This window comes from Limulus polyphemus, unplaced genomic scaffold, assembly GCF_000517525.1.
Source record: "Limulus polyphemus unplaced genomic scaffold, Limulus_polyphemus-2.1.2 Scaffold6612, whole genome shotgun sequence".
In the NCBI taxonomy this organism is placed as follows: domain Eukaryota; kingdom Metazoa; phylum Arthropoda; class Merostomata; order Xiphosura; family Limulidae; genus Limulus; species Limulus polyphemus.
Window position 1 is genome coordinate 7276 of NW_013672222.1, and position 20358 is coordinate 27633.

General features: G+C 31.8%; 1 protein-coding gene across 4 annotated transcripts in view; it reads left to right on the plus strand.

The window, feature by feature from the left end:
* The window catches only part of LOC106473904 (zinc finger protein 345-like), an 18121-nt gene extending 2383 nt beyond the window's left edge, over positions 1-15738 (plus strand). Inside the window, exons 1-5 of one of the 4 annotated variants that reach the window (XM_022402311.1) lie at positions 5320-5337; positions 6078-6240; positions 8248-8348; positions 11331-11511; positions 13227-15738. In XM_022402311.1, the coding sequence (XP_022258019.1) occupies positions 6129-6240; positions 8248-8348; positions 11331-11511; positions 13227-15256 (2424 nt within the window). In that variant the 5' untranslated portion in view covers positions 5320-5337; positions 6078-6128 and the 3' untranslated portion in view covers positions 15257-15738. Of the gene's footprint in view, positions 1-5319; positions 5338-5366; positions 5471-5819; positions 6241-8247; positions 8349-11330; positions 11512-13226 lie in introns of those variants that run through there. The other 3 variants (XM_022402310.1, XM_013934592.2, XM_013934591.2) reach the window with 3 other exon arrangements.
* Positions 15739-20358: the final 4620 nt, after the last annotated feature.

The following is a 20358-nucleotide window of genomic DNA, read 5'->3' on the forward strand; positions in this document are numbered from 1 at the left end:
AAGTGGCCATTGTTCGGGACAAAACAATACTAAGGAGGGAGCAGTGTTGCGTCAGCGAGGTCACGTGACTAGTATCACGCCACGTCTTTCTAGAAATGTCCTGTTCCTTCATGAATGCCCTAGCATTTACTAGACATGTGTCAGTCTTGTATATATATATAAGATTTTCACAACGTGACGGGACAACAGTGTAGTGAATAATTGAATGTATGCGGACAGAATATTGTTGGTCACGTGAGACGTGAGTTATAGCGTTTGTTATAGAGCGACTGTTGAAATTAAGTGTATCGTAAAGTTGTATTCGGAAAGAATAAACAAGTTTTATTTAAGAAAGGACTTGTGTCGCTAAAATTTAGTGGGAAAGAATTTACGGAAAATTAATTAACGACTAGAGGCGTAACAATATTATAAACACTAACAGCATTGATTGGGATGACTACCTACAGTATGCCATAAGAGTGCACAGGGCAACTGGTTATTCTCTAAATCTACAGATGAGAAGTAAAGCTCCCAGTGGATCTTATTTATGTCTCTTCACCCAGTACAGATGTTCTGTAGTTTCTACAGGAATATATAGAATCACTGTAATCACTTGTTATATTAATATTGAGCTCTAAGACCAATTAGATTTATATCCAATCAGTGGTCGAGGGACATTTCTTATACCCTTCTAACAATTACATACAAAACTGTTGGCACAACTTTAACAAATTCATACCCAGCAAATATAACATTTTATCAATGACATATAAGTACTTGTTACACCATTAAAACAAAACGAAGAACTAGAGGGACACTCATACCTCCGCCACGTAGCATTGATCATATTCGGATCTCAGAAATACGAAAGTGTGTTCGTCGCTATCAAAGAGCATATACCATTTTTTGACAAAACGATGAATAATGATATTCTGTATATTTCCAACAAGTTTCATTAAATTCAGATTATTCTTGACTGAGTTACAGAGGGAAAATAGTGTGAATAATCGGTCCCCATGTTAACAGATAGGGACTTTTGTATTTTCGTAACTTTGACCCTCCAAAAACTAATCACTTCTGCATTGGGTCATAGTCCGAACATATAACCACTGTCGTCCAAATCCATTTAGCAGTTCTCTAGAAATCTTGCTGACAATCACACAAAAAACCCAGAGATGAAAACATAACCTCCGTCCACTTTCGGTGGCGGAGGTAATAGTTAACCAGTCAATTATTGCTGACGCAATGATACTGATTTACGAATTTAATAAGGGCAATATTGCAAAACTCCCATTGATACACCACAATAAGAACAACCAATTACAAATAACACACGAAAAAGAAATACGTCCTTTAATTTCGATTATAAAGCAAGATGCATTTTAACAGAGATTAAAATACCCTTTATTAACCTCTTCCGTGTTTCTCCCGAGATATCTCGGGCGCCCTCTATATTTCACGAAATATTTGTCGACGTATTTTCAATTACTTGACCGAATTTATTTCTATATTACATTGTATTACAATCGTTGTTTGCTAGATGGCACTCAAAATGCTGTTTGTGCTCTATCGGATTTATTTTAAATTATGTGTCATAAGCATTGGAAAAACATTTTCATTCTTTATTATACTATCATTGAAATGTTATATTTATTGTGTATATTTTGTTCAGAAATATAATAAAAGATGTATTTGTTTCATTAATATATAAGTATAGCCTGTCACAAAGCAAAATAGAAAAACTTGACTTTTTTAGCTCATTTCCAAAAAAATCCTGCCTTGGAAGGGGTTAGGGAATAATTTTCGTTCTGTAATTATGATACAAGAGCCACATCACAAAATAAAATCATTGATAATAAAATGATTTAACTGTGATTAGGCACAAAGCTACACAATAACTTTCTATATTTTCTGACAAATGGTATTGAAACATGATTTTAACATTGCAAGCGCCCCCAGTGATTCAGCGGTATGTCTGCGGACTTGCAACGTTAGAATCCGGATTTCGATACCCGTGGTGGGCAGAGCATAGGTAGCCCATTGTGTAGCTTTGTGCTTAATTTCAAACAATTACATTGCAAGTCTGCAGACTTACCACTAGGAGCAATACAAAAATTGACTCTTATAATACAGGAATTCGCATATCAATACATTTCTACTAAAATTAAATCACAGGTCAAACTGTGTTTTCTTTTTTATCTTGTTATTCATATTCTTTTATTAGAATTCGTTTCCTGCTAAAAGTTACAATGGTAATCTATTTTAATCTCCTTTCTAAACAAGATTAGAAAATGAATAAAAAATAATTTTATAGCTACTGGCTTGGACGTTGCCAGATGATTAAAACACTACTCTCAAACTACGGGTCGCGAGACCGAATTCCGTCACCGTACTTGCTTAACCACTCAATCGTGGGGTGTTATAGTTGATGGTTAATCCTACTATTCATTGGTAAGGAGTAATCCAAGTGTTGGTGGTTTGTATTGACTACCTGCCTTCTTTCTAATCTATAACACTAAATTAGGAACGGCTAGTGTAGATAGCTTTGCATGAAATTTAACAAACAAACTGCAGCTACTACACTTGTTTTCTCTGTTCAAAGCATATATAAAGGCAAAATTAAACATTTTAAATTAAATACAGAAGTACAATACTAATCAATTACACTCTAAAAATCAAACAGAAAAGAAACTGAACATGTCTCACAAATAATAATTTTACATTGTCACGTAAATGAATAAATAAAAAGAAACATCACTTGATAAAAGCTTAAATATGAAATTAAACCACGTAAACATAAACTTGAATAGCCAACACTAAGGTTTTCCAATTAGCTCAGTAGTAAGGTTGAAGCTTTAAACGCTAAACATTGTGTTTTGTTACCAATGGTGGACAGAGCACAGATTGTCCATTGTATAGCTTTGTGTTTAACAACAAACAAAAATTAAAAATAAATAAAATAGCAAATTCTCAATGGTAGCCATGGATCTTTTCTTAGTGGAATTGGTTTTCCATATGATTTACTTTGCTCTTTCCAGAACCTTATGGATCTGAATTAAATCTGCCCTAGCTGTTTGCCTTCTTTACCTAACCTCGACACTGGCTCCAGTCATCTCCGTAACTAGCATTTCTCGTGATGATAGAGGGTCTAGGTTTATCTAGGTAGATCTGGTGAGGTATTCTCGGGAAATGTCAGACAAACTTTTTCTTGGAACGTCACTTGAAAAGCAAGGACTGCAGTGACCGTTTTAGCTCAGTTTCGAATTCATTCCTATCATCTTTACCGTGCAAACTGTTCATATTCTAGACATTAAATCTCCCAGCACAAGATGCCCTAAAGTGTAAAGCTGTTAAGTAGTGATCACACAATATTGTGCAGTCATTACACTATGAAATACCACTAAATAGCTTGGAAATAAAGGATCGGCAATTTCTTTCAGTCATTGATGTTTCAACCAAATAATTATCCAAACTGTTGATAATTGAATGGCAGGCCACCATCAGTGGCTTTGTCGACTGTTAGAGGTATCTCCGAACTCTAGCTCTTGTGCTTTCTCATCTGGGTTATCATGAACAACCTTCTTCTGATTCCTCATCAAGCCAGTACACAAGAGGTTTGTTGGTAGCATATAAAGACAGTCTCTCGATTTCTGTAACTCATACTTCAATGAAATAGTCTATCAGATCAGGTCCTATCTTTATTGAACTGAACTGCTAGCACCTACCAAAGCCACCCCACTCTTCATGTTAGGACATTTGTTTTTAACCTGTTTTATCATAGCTGTTGATGAGTAAACACTTCTGTGTCAACTAATGCAGATATTGCCTACTCCACATATTTCAGTGGACATCATGGAATGTCAGCTCTAGAGGGAGGATCATACGTCATATCTACAGGGAGCAGGACTTCCTTGCAGAACAAAATCATGTTTGGTGAACAACCTGTTGATCTTTCTAAAATTGTGTAAGTGCTTATTCCTCCTCTAGGCTGGTTCAGTTTTGTACAGCTTTTACCTGTAAACTCTCATCACATCATTGAAATTGTCTTTTTCTCTTTCAATTACAAATAACTAAATGTATAAGTATTGAATTTGGCATCTTAATAAATTAATATAAGTAATGTCTAATATTCTTATTTCACTAGTTTGTAACTTTATTACCAAGTCTTGAAGTTTGTTCATTTATAATTTAGCACAAAGCTACACAATGGACTGTCTGTACTCTGCCAACCACGGGTATCGAAACCCAGCTTTTAGCATTGTAAGTCGGCACGTAAACTGCTGAGTCACTGGAGAGAGGCAAGTCTTAAAGTGAAACTCAGTTAAAATGATGCTATTGTCATAGCTATTAACGAGGGTAACATCATTACTAACATGTTACCTTCGTTAAGGATGACATGTATTGTACTTTAACTTGGATGACTTTTCAGATTTAAGCATCATATTTCTTTTATTTTAAGTTTTAAGTTCATTTATCACACAAATTGTACTGAAATTATAGCTGAACTATAGCAAGTACCTGATGAATTGTCAATGGGTAATTTCCCTAAAAATTATGATGAATTCATAAAAAATGTGCAGTCAACCCAATGTTTTGTATCATGGTGTATTTGCAATATGATTATATAGTGCATCGTATTTTGTTATTTCGTGTTTTATTTCAAGAAATAAAGTTGCATTGCTTTTGCTTTTAAGCAAAGGGGACCGACTACAATGCATTGTTTGCAAATATGATTTGGTTTCGATGCAATAGCCCAACAAACAATTTAACGTTACAAGAACGTTATCTGTAACCAACATTCACGTTTCCCGTAAAGTACAATAATGTAACCATGGAAAGTTTTTTGGGGTGGTTAGCATTAAGTTATTTGCTAACGTTACTATGCAACACTGAATTAACAAAAAAATAACAAATAAATTTACATAAAAACTGACACCGAGTATTTATGCTAATTTCATTATTTATTTTCCATACAGTACAATCAACAATTAATATCTTCATCATTTTCCTGGTCTTTATATTCCCTGGTGTTCTCTCTAGTTATTCTCTTCCAAACTTTGACCAGACACGCCTGAAAAAAAAACAACAAAAAAAACCACAATATCTATAATTACCCCAAATACAAATTATTAATATATTATCATTTATGTTAGTAAATTATACCACTTTGTCGTTATAAGTTATGTGACTAGATATTTAGCATCCATCATTTTTTGCAAATTGAACAAGAATAGCAAGTTATATACATTAAGCACAATAGAGAACTCAGATTCGCCAAGTAGCTGCAGGGTTTTTTTTTTCTGCTGGATGTCACCATTTCTAGTCGTTAACTGAGCGCAAGAAAATCCCGCTACCAAAGTAAGCGCTTCTTGACAGTTGTCATTTCTATAAGAATTTTAAAACATTAAGTGTCAAAGGGAGAGATATTCAAATCCATTTATTCTACATAATAGGCGTATACAAGTGGGTCCGGCCCCCCTGAAAAATCTAGGTATATTGATCATATATTATTTTCCAATTTTTATATATAATAAATTCGTTTTGTCTCTTTTGAAAAAAATACATAACTTCTATAGACTATACATATTTTTTATTTGATTTGTTTTAATGACCATTTTATTAAAAATTTAGATAAATTTCAGCTTTTTAATTTATTTGCCCATTTAAAATTTATTTAAAAAAGTGAATATTTTTCTTCTAATATACTATTGAAAACAAGCATTTTGATATATATTTATATTTTATTTTATACGATTAACTATCCATGAGAAACAGTGCGTGAAAGACAGATATAGGATGTGATATATGTAGATAATTGTCTCTTTTCTTAGCTACTTTGAATGTATTAAAATAAACCGTGTTGAATTCGTAAAAGTTTTAATTAATATATATATATATATATACATAAAACTCGTGCATATCGTTAAAGCTCCATTGAAACTTCGATTAACGAAAGATGTCACAAAATAAGTAATGGCAGTGCCTAATGAAATAGGATTAGGAAGTTTTGACTATTTGAGATACTGTTTGTTTGGAAAGCTTGGTGTAAGAAACCTATAAAAAGAAAACGCTCTTATTCACTTGTTTATTGGTGATAGGATTAATTACAAGCTTCAGGTAAAATAATAGAGTGACACATTGACGATAACATGGAAGTTTTGAAAACCACGAATGTGAAAACCGAACCTATTTCTGATGAGGAGAATGGTTTGTTGGAAGTCAAGATTTTGAAAAACGAAGCTAGGAAAACGTCACTTAGTTGTAAGTTCAAATGTATAGAATTTAAATCCTTTATCATAAGTCTATATTATAAAACTTTGTAACATAGCTCAAATGTGTGCAAAATATTTCCTGTATTGTATTGGTTGACAATTTAGCCATATTATCATCTTTTGTATTACTTTTACTAATAGTAATACTATGAACCTATGACACAGAACAAATGATTAATAGTTATATTATAATGCTAACACAGAACTGTTATAATTTTATGTTTCTTCTATAGTTTTTGATTTATTGCTTTACAGTATAATGTTGCATTAGGCATTTTGTAACATCTGTCATTTGTCTGTCATGAGAGAATTAATTGTATCTGTTGAACAACCATAATTTATTTCATTAAGTGAAGGTTTAAACACCAAGATACATGATTAAATAGCTGATAGAATATATTGAATTAACCAACACAGTGCAGTAAGAAATGAAATAATTAAAAAAGAATTATTTTGAGTTTGTATATGATTTCTATAGCTAGATATAATTCTTGTTTGTTCTTTAATTTTGACAACTGTATGTATGAACCACATCATTCAGTATCCCACCAAGTAATATAACACATTATATGATAAAATTTAGTTTAGAGGATGGAACAGCTGAGATGGACCAATAGGTCCCATGTTGTCCCAAAACATTATATATATATTATATATATACAAAACAAGAAATATATACTGAAAATGAACTAACAATAGCGTTAAAATTTGTCAAAATTGCTTTCTTTTCTGTTTACTATATTTTTACTATGTTCAGATGATTATTGTGTGTTTCCTTTTTTTTTTTGTTAAAGGTATATGATGAAAAATATTGTTTATTAATTTATACTTATTGACATTGCTAGCTTATATATATACACACACACAATACATATTTATTGGTTATAAATCAATAGTAGAAATTATATCTCATTGTTCTAGTCCTTCTTCCTTCTCTGATCCTTCTCCAATAAGTTAACATCTTTTCTTAGATAAGAAAACCAAAGGTGTACACAGTATTCCAAGTGAGTCATAGCTAGCAATTTGTATAAAGTTAGTCTCCATTATACTACAAATCAGGAGTATTTATCTTATGAAGTTCTCATTCTATTAAATTAAATACGATGGTTCAATATTAAAGTTATGGACACATAGTATAACTTATTATTCTTCAAGCAACAAGAATTAACTTATGTCTTGAAATTATTTTCCTGTACAAATTTGTCTCACACCACCAAAAATAATAGAATTGAAATTTAAAAAAAATTTAAAATCAAGTTCCAAACTTAAAGAGTATTCCACATCAAGAAAAAAATTGCAATTAAACAGCAATAAACTTTCTGAAATTCCACCTATAGCTCTGTACAGTCAGAGAGATAATTAAGAGTAATTTTTAGAATAAGATCACATCTTGCACATTTTGCTCAAGACAAAATAAATAAAGATACCTTAAGCTATCTCCACAAAATAACCTTTCATTTTAGGAAATTCTTAAGTTAATGAGTCTAATATTACTTACATGTATGCTATTCCTAATGTGATACAGGGTTTCAATATTTCATTGAGCCTCTCTTATTTGAATAGAATAAAAACTACACCAGCTAAACATTTGTGGCATCTGAGAGAATAATGTTTGAAGTTTCTTTCCCACAATTAAAGATAGGGTGTATGTGAAGAACACTGTATTTAAGATGGAGGTACCAAATATAGGATTGGTGAGTATGCAAATAACCAATGCAAATGTGATGATTAACATCAGGACATCCTTTGAGCTACAAATGTCAAATCATACACTGGAGTAAGCTATACATCAAAGACTACACTTGAGGTAAGAACATACTAAGATTGTTCTTGATAATTTTTCAATATGTTTTATTGTATGTCTGTTTTATGGTTAAGGATAGACTGAAGGAATTTAAAGAAAATTAGTTATTTCATTGTGTGTTTTACAGTGTAGTGATACATAGAAGTCATGTTTATATTTGTGGTTATAAAAATATATATTTTATACCTCTAGTGACAAGAAAGGCTGCTTCCCCCAAAAAAAGATCTTCATTTACAGTTTTTGATTTTAAAATAAAAAAAGAAAAGTATGATGAAGAACTAAAGGAAACTGAGGTAATTTGTATATTAAAAACTTATAATTCTCTCAATAGGGATAAATACAGTGATATTTGTTTGAGAGAACATTTTTGGAACTTTATAACAAGGATGAATACTATTTCAAAAACTGTGAATTTATTGTGTATTTCTGAAGATTTCTGGCATTTTAATGTTTGTGATAACTGGACAACACTTTTAATTTTTATTTATTACATATTATTGATTTGTAAGAACACCACTTGTTACTTTATAATCCACTAAATCTATTTCTGAATATTATTGCATGTTGAGACTAATTATATTCTTTGCTTTTGGAATTTAAGCCTTAGTAATAATCCTATAAATTATGTCTAGTTAACATTCATATGTCACTTGTCTGACCTCACACTGTAACAGTTGTCTTAATTTTTGTTTTATCTTTTATTGATTTTTAAGTACACTGTTAAAAATAATTCTTCCCATCCCACCTTCTACCACTTATTACTTTATAATCCAATTAGACTCAAATTATGCTCTTTGTTCAGTGAGTCTCTAGCCTTGATCACAAACATTCTCCCATTATTATGTCCAGTTAACATTCATATGTCACTTCTCTGACCTCACACTGTCACAGTTGTCTTAACTTCTTTGAGAAGTTTATTTCCTTGTTTGTCAGCTCTATTTTTGTGATGTTATAATGTTTATTGATCCTACCTGAGAAAAAGATGGGAAATTTCATTTGATTTTTGGATCCTGAAGTCTGTGTTGTTAGCTGTCCCATCACACATGTTGTTGCAAAATAAGGAAATGTTGGACTGATTTCTTTTATTTGGTTTAAGATGTTTTTAATTTGTGCTGCTAAATAACATATCCTGGAATTAATATAGACCTATAAAGTGTAACACAATAACCAAAGAATGTTTAGGTACATGAAACGACTGACTGTTGTTCACCTTTAGCAAGTATGTGTTCACTATGTTGTTAATGACCAATCTTGACAGATAAGAACCTAGAAATTTGTTTTATTTTTGGTATCAAGTGTGTATTTTAAGAGACTAGTAGTTACAATTATTAATAGATAAATTATTATTCTTATACAACTGTAGCACTATTAATTATGAAAAGGAAATTATCTTAATTGACAGTACTACTGGGTAGTTAGTGGGATTAAATAATAAGTTAATTGCCAGGATCATTAATTGGTTACTATTATGAAACATGGATAATGGGAATATTAAAAAAATAGTAATTATTGGAATAATTAATTCTGATTGGTTGTTTATTTTTGTGAGTCATTACACTAGTTGATTAAGCTGATCAACATTTAATTAATCACTAATAATAACGAGAAATCATAATAGCAATATTTTGATTATTTGAATAATTGGAATAATCAAAAACACTATTTTTGATTAGTTGATTATTTTGGTGAAACTAATCAATTTAGTTGATTCTCATAGGTGATTCACTATATCAATAAATTAATTGCTCAGCTATAATTGGCAGGGAATAAAATTGAAGAATTTTGTCTCCATAGAACTTGAACCTATAAAAAAGTGGCTGGTGCTATACTTAGAGTTGGTGATTAGTGGTATTTACCAATCAATTTATTGATAGGCTCATTAACCCTCTTGCTGTTGGTAAGTTAAAGTGTGCATCTCACAACCTTTTACAGAGTTAGATTCAAAATTTAAGTAAATTACTATTTATACCCTAATAGCATTCTTACAAACTAAATCCAACTGTAAATGCATTATTTGGGGGGACGTTGGTAGACATAGTAATAATATGGTTTGAGCTACAGTGACAGAATGGATTTACAATATTTTGTTGTCATAAAAGTAAAAGCTAATTTAAAACTTCCTTTAATAAAAATGGGTGAAACCCTAACATTTTTGTACACAGAATGTTTGTTTTTTCAGTAGTCGTTACAAACGAGACATTGGAAGTGATACAAATTTTTGTCATTTCTTCTGTTTGAGAAGATATTTCTATTATGTATAGAAATAAACTTGTCATCAAACATATTTAATAAATTAAACTTTAATATTATATTAGTTTTAATTTCTTAATTTCACAAGGAAATGGTTAAATAAATCTTCAGTCTCCCCTTGTATGTGAATCATGACATTTGTTCTCTCTGTCTTGTCTGTTCACTAATTTATTTAACACTCCTTTATGAAGTATGGAGTATAACTTAAATTATTTATTACAATATAGATATTACTAAGGCAAAGCCTAATTTTTATAGCTTTTAATCTTTCGTTACAGAGACATAAGCTAGAGTCAGACTCACGTGCCATGCCAACCTATTGCATCCTCTCTTTTTACAAATTATCAATTACTTTCTCAGATGGTTTAAATTATATCATTTATAACCAATAGAGAGACCAAGTTTAAATCTATCAGTGACATAATCCTTTTTTGCAGTAAAGAGTATTGTCTATTTTGCCTTCAGTTTGAAATTTCTCTTGCAGTGTTCAGATCAGAAAACTTGGGAAAATATTTTAAGACTTTTATGTCATAATTAGAAATACAGTTATATTTTAATAGTTATAGGACACTGTTTTTTTTTTTTTGCTTAGGTGCCTCTACCATATTTGTTTTTCATATATATTTTTTATTTATTGTTATAAAAGTAACTAATATGTAAGAATTATAAACATACCAGAGATAAGGTTTAATTAGGTAAGATAATGGAAAAAACAAATTCCACAATGTGTGCTCACCTTGTTATGTGACCCAAGCTGTGCTGTTTAGCCTTAAGCAGCCATGACCACAGGATATATTATTGCACATTTTATAAATAAAAACACTCCAGCTACTGACATAACTTATGTTTGTTATGTAAATTAGATTTCTAAAGAAGTTTACTAAGTTTACCTTAGTTTACTAAGGAAACTTGCCAGATATGATTCCAAAACAAAAATATACCAGTTATACTTTATTGAGTTTTACATGTAGTATTTGAGTTTTGTTAACAACATTAGTTGTTATTGATCTTTTTGTTTGTTCTAGAACACACTTGTCAAAGTAAAAACTGAACAAAGTGGTGATTCAACAAAGGATGGCATTATTTCCAAGTTCAGTGAGAGTGATGATGAAACTGTTGATTATTCACAACATGATGTTATGAGTGTGAAAAGTGAACCAAAAGAGGAGTTTCGACAAATTAACTCTGAGTTAGAAGGTTTATCAGGTGAGTGTACACTTCAAGAACTTTATTCATGTGGTAGACGTACTAGTGAAAAGTGTGTTAAATAATGATAATAATTTATAGTTTTATAGAAAAAATAAAATAAAATAATAAGCTTGTACAGTTAGTTGAATTGTCTAAGAAAATCATGTTCTAACTAGTTTAACCCTTTGTATGGAAACTCTGATGGACACTTTGGGTTTGCAAGGTTACTCTAATCCACCAAACCCATAGAGAGGGGGTTAAAGTATTTATGTTATCACATTCACAAAAGCTCATTCATTTTATATAAACAAATAGTAGTTAGGTATTTACCAGCAGTTTGTAGAATACCAGACTACAGTGTATGGTTTGTTGTCTCTATAATCTCTAACTGAGTTCATTGGCAAGAAAAAAGGTTAATGAAGGAATGTACACTATAATAATCTTTAATCATACAAACAAGTTACTAACACAGTACAACAAAACAAGGACAAGTGTGTCTGTTATGAGTGTGTTGGACTAGCAAGAGAGAGAGAGTGTGTTTGTGAAACATAGTGAGTTATCTCTCACTAGTCCAGTGTATACCCTCTCTGTAAGGTAATCTACAACACCATAATGTTTAGGTTAAACCTAAAATTAAAATACAAAGGTGCCACAAGTAAAATATAAATACTAAAACTCTAAAACAAAGTTAAAGTTATAAAAAGGTAAATAGCTCTAAAGAAATGTGAAATTAAAAATGTTACCAATATCTCAGTTAAACTACATTATATATCCAATGTCAAAAGTAAAAGTACATGTTTTTAAAGTTTAGCAAAATTTGTGTAGCAAGGGAGAATTTGGCATATAACACTAGAAAATACAATAAAAACTTAATCCAGGTTTACACATGGAGTATTCCTCTGTGTTTGAACTATGTCTGTTCATACTCAAATGGTGTCTGGTTAAGTATTCAGCCATTATCTGATATGCAGACTGAAATGACAGCTTTCTATTTAGGGAGTCACAAGCTATCTTTACTATAAGAAAATAGTCTTAGTAACCAATTAGTAAATGGTATTTTGGACAGAGCTAGCAGGAAGCAAAGTTTATATATGTTCACTCAAGCAACTTTCTACATGCAAACATAGCTAAAACAAAGACATGAAATTTCAAAACACTTACATATTGAGTAACAGAGTAGAAAACACATGATAATGTCCTGTGAATTGCAGGAATATTTTTTCTCCCTTGTAAATTTAATATTTCATGGTTTCTTCTCACACTGTATGTGTTCTAAAATTGGTTACTCAACCAACAAGTTTCTCTTCATGATTATTAAGAATTTACATTTCATCTTCTCTGTACTCATTCTGCATGTGTTCTGCTGTCTCTGTTCTACTAACCAATCATTTTCATGTTTCCACTACTGTAAGAATCCTAGAGAGAAGACGTATGTTAGTATTATAGCCATTGTTTATTTAAGAATACGTATCATCCAGGTTATTTTCTGATATGCAAAAGACATTTTTTCACAAGAAAATCTTCAATCAATGGTTATGACAAAATAACTACACCATTCATTTTGGATGTTTTAGTTTCAGATGTATGTATACCTTTTCAAATTTGAGTTGGATAATTTTTTTAATTAACTGTAAATTAAAGTATAATTAAAATTATTAGTTACTAAATCTATATATATATGTGTGTATTGTTATTAATTCCTATGTTTCTTTAAATGCATCTTTTGATTCTAGATCCAAAGACCTACTTGAACAATTATTGTGGAAAGCAATATCCTGGCTGTGATATTATAACACAAAATTCTCTATTTTCAAAGTCAGAAAATTCCAAATCCCTGAATCCAAGTGGTTTTAATACATTTGATAAAACAATATCCAGTGTAAATTACCAAAAAAGATGTAATGTTTCCCATAAGGTAGCTGAATCATACAGTAGCATTGAGTTTGACAAAGAATTGGAAAAAAATCATGTGAAAATACACATTGGAAAGAAACAGCACAGTTGTGGAGTGTGTGGAAAACAACTTGTAACACAGGGTAACTTAAACATACATTTGAGGATACACACTGGAGAGAAACCTTACAGTTGTGTAGTGTGTAATAAAAGATTTCGAAGTAATAGTCAGTTAAAACAACATGAGAGAGTACATACTGAGGAGAAACCATACACTTGTGTAGTTTGTGATAAAAAATTTAGATGTAAGAGTGCACTTAACGAACATGAGAAGGTGCACACTGGAGAGAAACCTTACAGTTGTGTAATGTGTAGCAAAAGATTTCGAAGTAGTAGTCAGTTTAAAAGACATGAGAGGACACACACTGATGAGAAACCATATGGTTGTGTTGTGTGTGGAAAGAAATTTTTAACAAATACCTACCTACAAGAACATGAAAGGATACACACTGGAGAGAAACCATACACTTGTGTTGTATGTAACAAAACATTTCGAAACAATAGTCAGTTAAAACAACACGAGAGAATACATACTGGTGAGAAACCGTACACTTGTGCAGTTTGTAATAAAAAATTTAGGAGTAAAAGTCAACTTAACACACATGAGAAGGTGCACACTGGAGAGAAACCTTACAGTTGTTTGGAGTGTGGAAAAAAATTTGTATCAAGTACTTGTTTACAAGATCATGTAAGGATACACACTGGAGAGAAACCATACACTTGTTTAGTATGTAATAAAGGATTTCGAAGCAGTAGTCAGATAAAAAACCATGAGAGTGTACATACTGGTGAGAAACCTTACAGTTGTGTAGTTTGCTATAAAAAATTCAGAAGTAAAAGTCAACTTAATGGACATGAGAAGGTGCACACTAAAGAGAAACCTTACAATTGTTTAGTGTGCGGTAAAGAATTTGGGAGTAATAATGAACTTAAAGTACATGAGAGGATACACACTGGAGAGAAACCATATAGTTGTGTAGAGTGTGGAAAAGAATATGGGAGAAGAAGTCAACTTAAAACTCATCAGAGGGTGCATACTGGAGAGAAGCCATATAGTTGTATAGAGTGTGGTAAAAAATTTGGAAGAAATAGTTATCTTAAAATTCACCAAAGGATACACACTGGGGAGAAACCATACAGTTGTGTAGAATGTGGCAAGAAGTTTGGAGGTAATGATAAACTTAAAGCACATAAAAGGATACATACTGGAGAGAAACCATACAGCTGTTTAGTGTGTCATAAAGAATTTACAAGAAATAATGATGTTAAGATACATCAGAGGACACATACTGGTGAGAAACCATACAGTTGTGTAGCATGTGGCAAAGAATATACAAGTAGTAGCCAACTTAAAATACATAAGAGGACACATACTGGGGAAAAACCATACAGTTGTATAGTGTGTGGCAAACAGTTTCGAAGCAGTTGTCATCTAAAAACTCACCAAGCAATACACACTGGGAAAAGACCACACAGTTGTGTAGTATGTGGTAAAGAATTCAGAAGAAACTGTGATCTTAGAACTCATCAAAGGATACACACAGGAGAGAAACCATACAGTTGTTTAATGTGTGGTAAAGAATTTGTAAGTAACAATAAACTTAAAACACACCAGAGGGTACATAGTGGAGAAAAACCATACAGTTGTGTAGAGTGTGGTAAAAAATTTGGAAGAAGTAGTAATCTTAAAGCTCACCAAAAGATACACACTGGAGAGAAACCATTCAGTTGTGTAGAGTGTGGAAAAAAGTTTGTAAGTAATGGTAAACTTAAAACACATCAGAGGGTACATAGTGGGGAGAAACTGTAGATTTATGTACAGGATGTCCAAAAAGTCTGAAACCACAGGCACTTCAACAAATTGTACAGAATGTGTTGTACATGCTGTACTCTTAATTCAAAAGAAGTTTGGATTAACAGCAGGATTAATTTGAACTACTCATGCTTTGCTAGTACCATAATCGGTCACATATGTGAAATTAAGAAATGTTACAAATTGCTTTTGATTCCAGACTTTTCGGACACCATGTAGTATGTGGTAAAAAATTTTGAAAAAATAATGATTTAAGAAATCATGATAACACACAAACTGGGAAGAAACCACCTGGTTGTTTGATGTGGTGAGAATGTGTATGTAGTTATTGCCTTAAAATATATAAAAATGTACACAGGTGGCAAAAACTGTAAATGTCTGAAATGAAGAAGTGACTACCTGTTTTGTAAAGCACTGTTGTGGGAAATGATAAGAGTAATAAACATAAAATTCAAATAATGTTTATAAATTTGTGTGCAATTATATTTTTTTATATAAGGTTTTTTACATGTGGCAGAAGTTTTGAAAGAAAGAGCCATTTAAAAAACAATAAAATACACCATGGGCTTACATACTGTTATGAAGCCTTTGGTGAAATACATCAAAGGCTACACTTGGGGAAAAATTGTACAATTACACACTGGAGACAAATCATAATGTTGTGTTGTGTAACAGAAATCATTGACATTAAAACAACGGATATGGATAAATTATAAATCATACATTTATGATGACTGTGGTAAGAATTTAATCTGTTAATACCTTCCACATGAGCTAGACCAGCATCTTGAAGTAGATTTTAAAAATAAGTCATTTCAGAAATGTTTGGTTGTTTTTTTTTTATTAGACAAAAAGAAGTTGTTTGGCACTATTTTTCAAGATCCAGGTTGCCGGAAATAATACAAAGTGCTTGTAATGTGTATATTTGTATGATTGTAGAAACTTTAGTTTCAAAGAAATATGTAAAGGTTGTTATGCTGTAAAAAAATCGTGTCTTTTCTAGAATATACAGTAGCATAGATGGTGGAAACTATGGTAACCAACAGCATGAATGTTTGATTTACATAGTCGAGACACCATACAACTGTGGTGTCTGTAATGGGGATTTACAATGTATAGCATAAAATTATCTTCAGGTGAGATAATATTACTTTTTTGTCGTATGTTGTAAAGAGTTGGAAGAAAAAGTTAACAAAAAATAAGGGTAAATATTACTTCTGAGAAGTTAGTACACATTCTGCTTTATCCTCCATTGACCTACATATAAGAAAAAGGCAAAAAGTTTGATCAAATCAGGATATGGTCAGAGAAAAGGGTGAAGACTCTTGTGTCACTTCTCTATTATAGGTTTGCCATGAGGTACACTCATGTAAGTATGAGATTTGGGCCACCCCCAATGAGAAAATGTTTCGAAAAAGCCGAGGATCAGCTTCATATGGTTCAGATAAAGATATTCATTTGGCAAAGAAGTTTTTAGAACGATCAAATTAGCCAAGAAGTATAAAAGCACTGGAGGGTCATTTCATTCTCTGCCTGAAACTGTTTTTGAAACTTTTACTTCATGTTTAGATGGCTGAATAAAGATGCAGGAGCTTCCAACAAGTGTCACAGTCATTATCCTGAAGCATCACTGCCAGTTCTAGATAATGCATTAAATGACTGTTGCCTGGCTGTTCATCCTCTCACCCAGGCTATCCTTTACTGTGCTTGTCACAAGGTTTCAGTGACTTACATTCAAATTTTAATTAAATTACTTTTTGTTTATGTCATACCGATTAGTATAGCATAAAATCGTAGCTAATAATCCATATTTTAATAGTATATATGTTTTAAGTTCTTAATACTATAAAGCAATATTAAAATAAATCCTGAACTTCCCCTAGTGTGGAAAATGTGACATATTTTCTCTAGGCATCCCCACTTTTCTATTTTATTATCCCCCCCTCCCAATAAGTACGAAATTTAACGTAAATTACTCACTATAAAATTGTCATTGCACAGACGAACCATAATTTTTACAGCCTTCAATTTTGTTTGGTTACAGAGCCATCAAATAAGAAAATCAGACCTCTCTTGTCACATCCTCAGTTTCAGGATTTGTTAGTAGTTTTCTCTTACGTTTAATTTTATATTATGTATAATTAATAGAAAGCCAAGGTTTTCATTTATCAAATGGCGTATCATATTACGTTCTTTTCTAAATGGAGAATTCTCAATTCCACTGTTAGTACAAGCTTCATTCTCACGGGAAAGGTAATGACTAGCTTGGATGAATTTGTAACGGCTCTTGTCACATAGTTAGAAAGCCAGAAACATTGTGATAGTTAGGGGAAATTGTCTGTTTTTAGCATGTCATTATTCTATGTTCTTTAGTACATTACTTAATTAAATACAAATTATTTAGTGAATTACTACCATTAGTATTTAAAAAGTAGGGTTAAGTGTCATCGACAGAAGAAAAAATGAATACCCAGGTAAGTAACTAAAATGTAAGAATAGGAATCACTTTAGGTTAGTTAAGGTTAAATTATGTAAAATATATAATAAAAATGTTTCACTAGGCACACACACGAGCTACAGCAGCTCGTGACTAATGTAATTCGATGGCGTGACGTGAGCTCCACGTTCACCAAGTGATTTACAACATACAATGGGGCCATTAGTAGTTAGACCTGGTTCAAAGGGTAATAAAACAAAATTTAAGTATAAACAGATGTATACTGTTACGAGTTTAAAGTTACTTAGGATAAACCAATGTAGTTTCATGTTACAAACTGAAGTCATTCCAGAAAAAAAAAGGTAATTTAGATTTATTTCGATATCTTTTTTTGGTGGTTACGAGGTTGGTCAAATTGACCAACCTTGTATAGAGTTACGGTAAAGAAAATAACAGATAAAATATAATATTTTACTGAAAACAAACATTTGAAATGTATTTATAATTTAGGAAGCTCTGGAGACTATGCCAAAAAAATTGAGATTTTTGAAATGAAGAAAAGTTTTTTAATTTTAACATGAAAATCACTTTGCACATAGACTAGTCAAAACAAGTACTCGGTATATTAATAGAAATCTTTTTTTAGTATATTAAAAATACTTCACGAAAAATATGATTTTTGCTTGTAATGTTCACTGAACGTCTGGCAAAGTTTTCGTAGATATACAGACTATATTAAACGTTAATAGTATCAAAACTATTGTTACGACAGCGGAAGTCGCGTGACTCTGGTAACACGTGATGAGTATCTAGAAGATTCACGAGGAGACGAGATGTACGTTTTTAGAATATATAAGACCAGCAAGAAGTGACGGCAACAATTGAATTGCAGACAGATATAGAGATGGACAATTGAGTCAAGCGCGGTAGTAGGTAAAGTGCGTGAATCGTTCGTTGTGAATTATAGCGTTTGTTTAAGCTAAAGTGACTGGAAATTAAGTGTATTGCATAGATGTATTGAGAAAGATTAAACTAGTTTTATTTAAGAAAGGACTTGTATCGCTAAAGTTTCATCCAAAAGAATTTCGACAGAAAATTAACAAACGAACACAGAGACATAACACTATAGACTTTAAACCAGTACAGGGAGGTCACATGGTCAGTGAAATCTACCAAGGCGTGTTGAGAGAGCTTAAGGACGTATTTACATGAAGCATTTTATAACAAAATTATGAACAAACATATTATTAATGTCTTTGTAGGATCCAAGTTTACATAGGAGTTTTCGTTTCGACATATGTTGACAACAATAATAAGCACAATATATACAATACTGTCCATACAGAGACTAATATGGTTCTTGCAATACTTTTTGGTTGTAAATCCACGTTCGACAGTTCTTGATGAATTTTCTTATGTAGAAATAACCCTAATGGATCAAAATATTGTCCTTTTTCATTTCAACCAAAATAAATACAGGCCCAGTGGCTACCAGGTTTATGACTTTGTTGTACATTGATGATGTACAATTGTTTTTATGCATAGTCAGGTAATTGATCACTGGCAAATACACTTTCAGACTTTTTTTGCATACATAAATCTTGCGAAAGTATCAAATAAATTTCTATTGTGTTCATAGCTTCTTAGATATCACATATGATTTTCTAGACTGATTAATTTCTAAAATTGACTGAAATCCTGCATATGCTAGAACACTTACAGTGTTGGGTAAGGCCTACCAAAACGTATTTTAATTCATATAACCTGTTTAACCAAATTAAAGTGAGAATCTTCAGCAGACAAATCTGGTGTAAGATCAAAGGTAAAGAGTGTATATCCTCCCGAGTAATTGTTATGTTACGACAGCGGAAATCACGTGACGCTGGTAACACGTAATGAATATCTCGAACGTTCCTGGAGGCTCGAGTGTTTGCTAGACATGCGCTCTTATAGTATATAAGCCAGCAAATAAAGTGATGGGGAGAATAATTGCAGACAAAGAGATATAGAGACAGATAATCGAGTCAAGCCATAAGTAAAGTGCGTGAATCGTTGTGAATTCTAGCATTGTGTTAAAGTTACTGTGGAAATTAAGTGTATTGCAAAGTTGTATTGAGAAAGAATAAACCAGTTTATTTAAGAAAGGACTTGTATCGCTGAAGTTTTTAGGTATGAATTTTTACGGGAAATTAACCAACGAACACAGAGGCATAACAGTTATATCCTATATCAATTCCTTGATCTTGAAATTGTTTTCCAGTTCCACTAAATAATGTTTCATAGCTTCATGCATACAGTTCAGCATCAAAATCTGTCGAGAAGGAATCTGTTTTCCATCCACGATGACTGCCAGGAAATTGATACTGTAATGTTTGGAATTGTATGGGTTTTTCTTCCAAGAGTCAAATGCATTTTTATCAACACATCCTGTAACAAGATGTGTTGGTACTTGACATAAAAAAGCTTTATCAGTAGATGATTGTAAGTTTCCATGGGTAATTGAAAACGATTTGCACAGTATGTTTCAAAGGATATTTAGCTGCTCTTTTCTGAAATACTTTAGCATGCGACAGAACAACTGATGGGCCGATCTTGACGTACAATTTTGAAACCCGATTCATCATTTGACATAATACAAAACGAATCTTTGCTTCGTACGAGT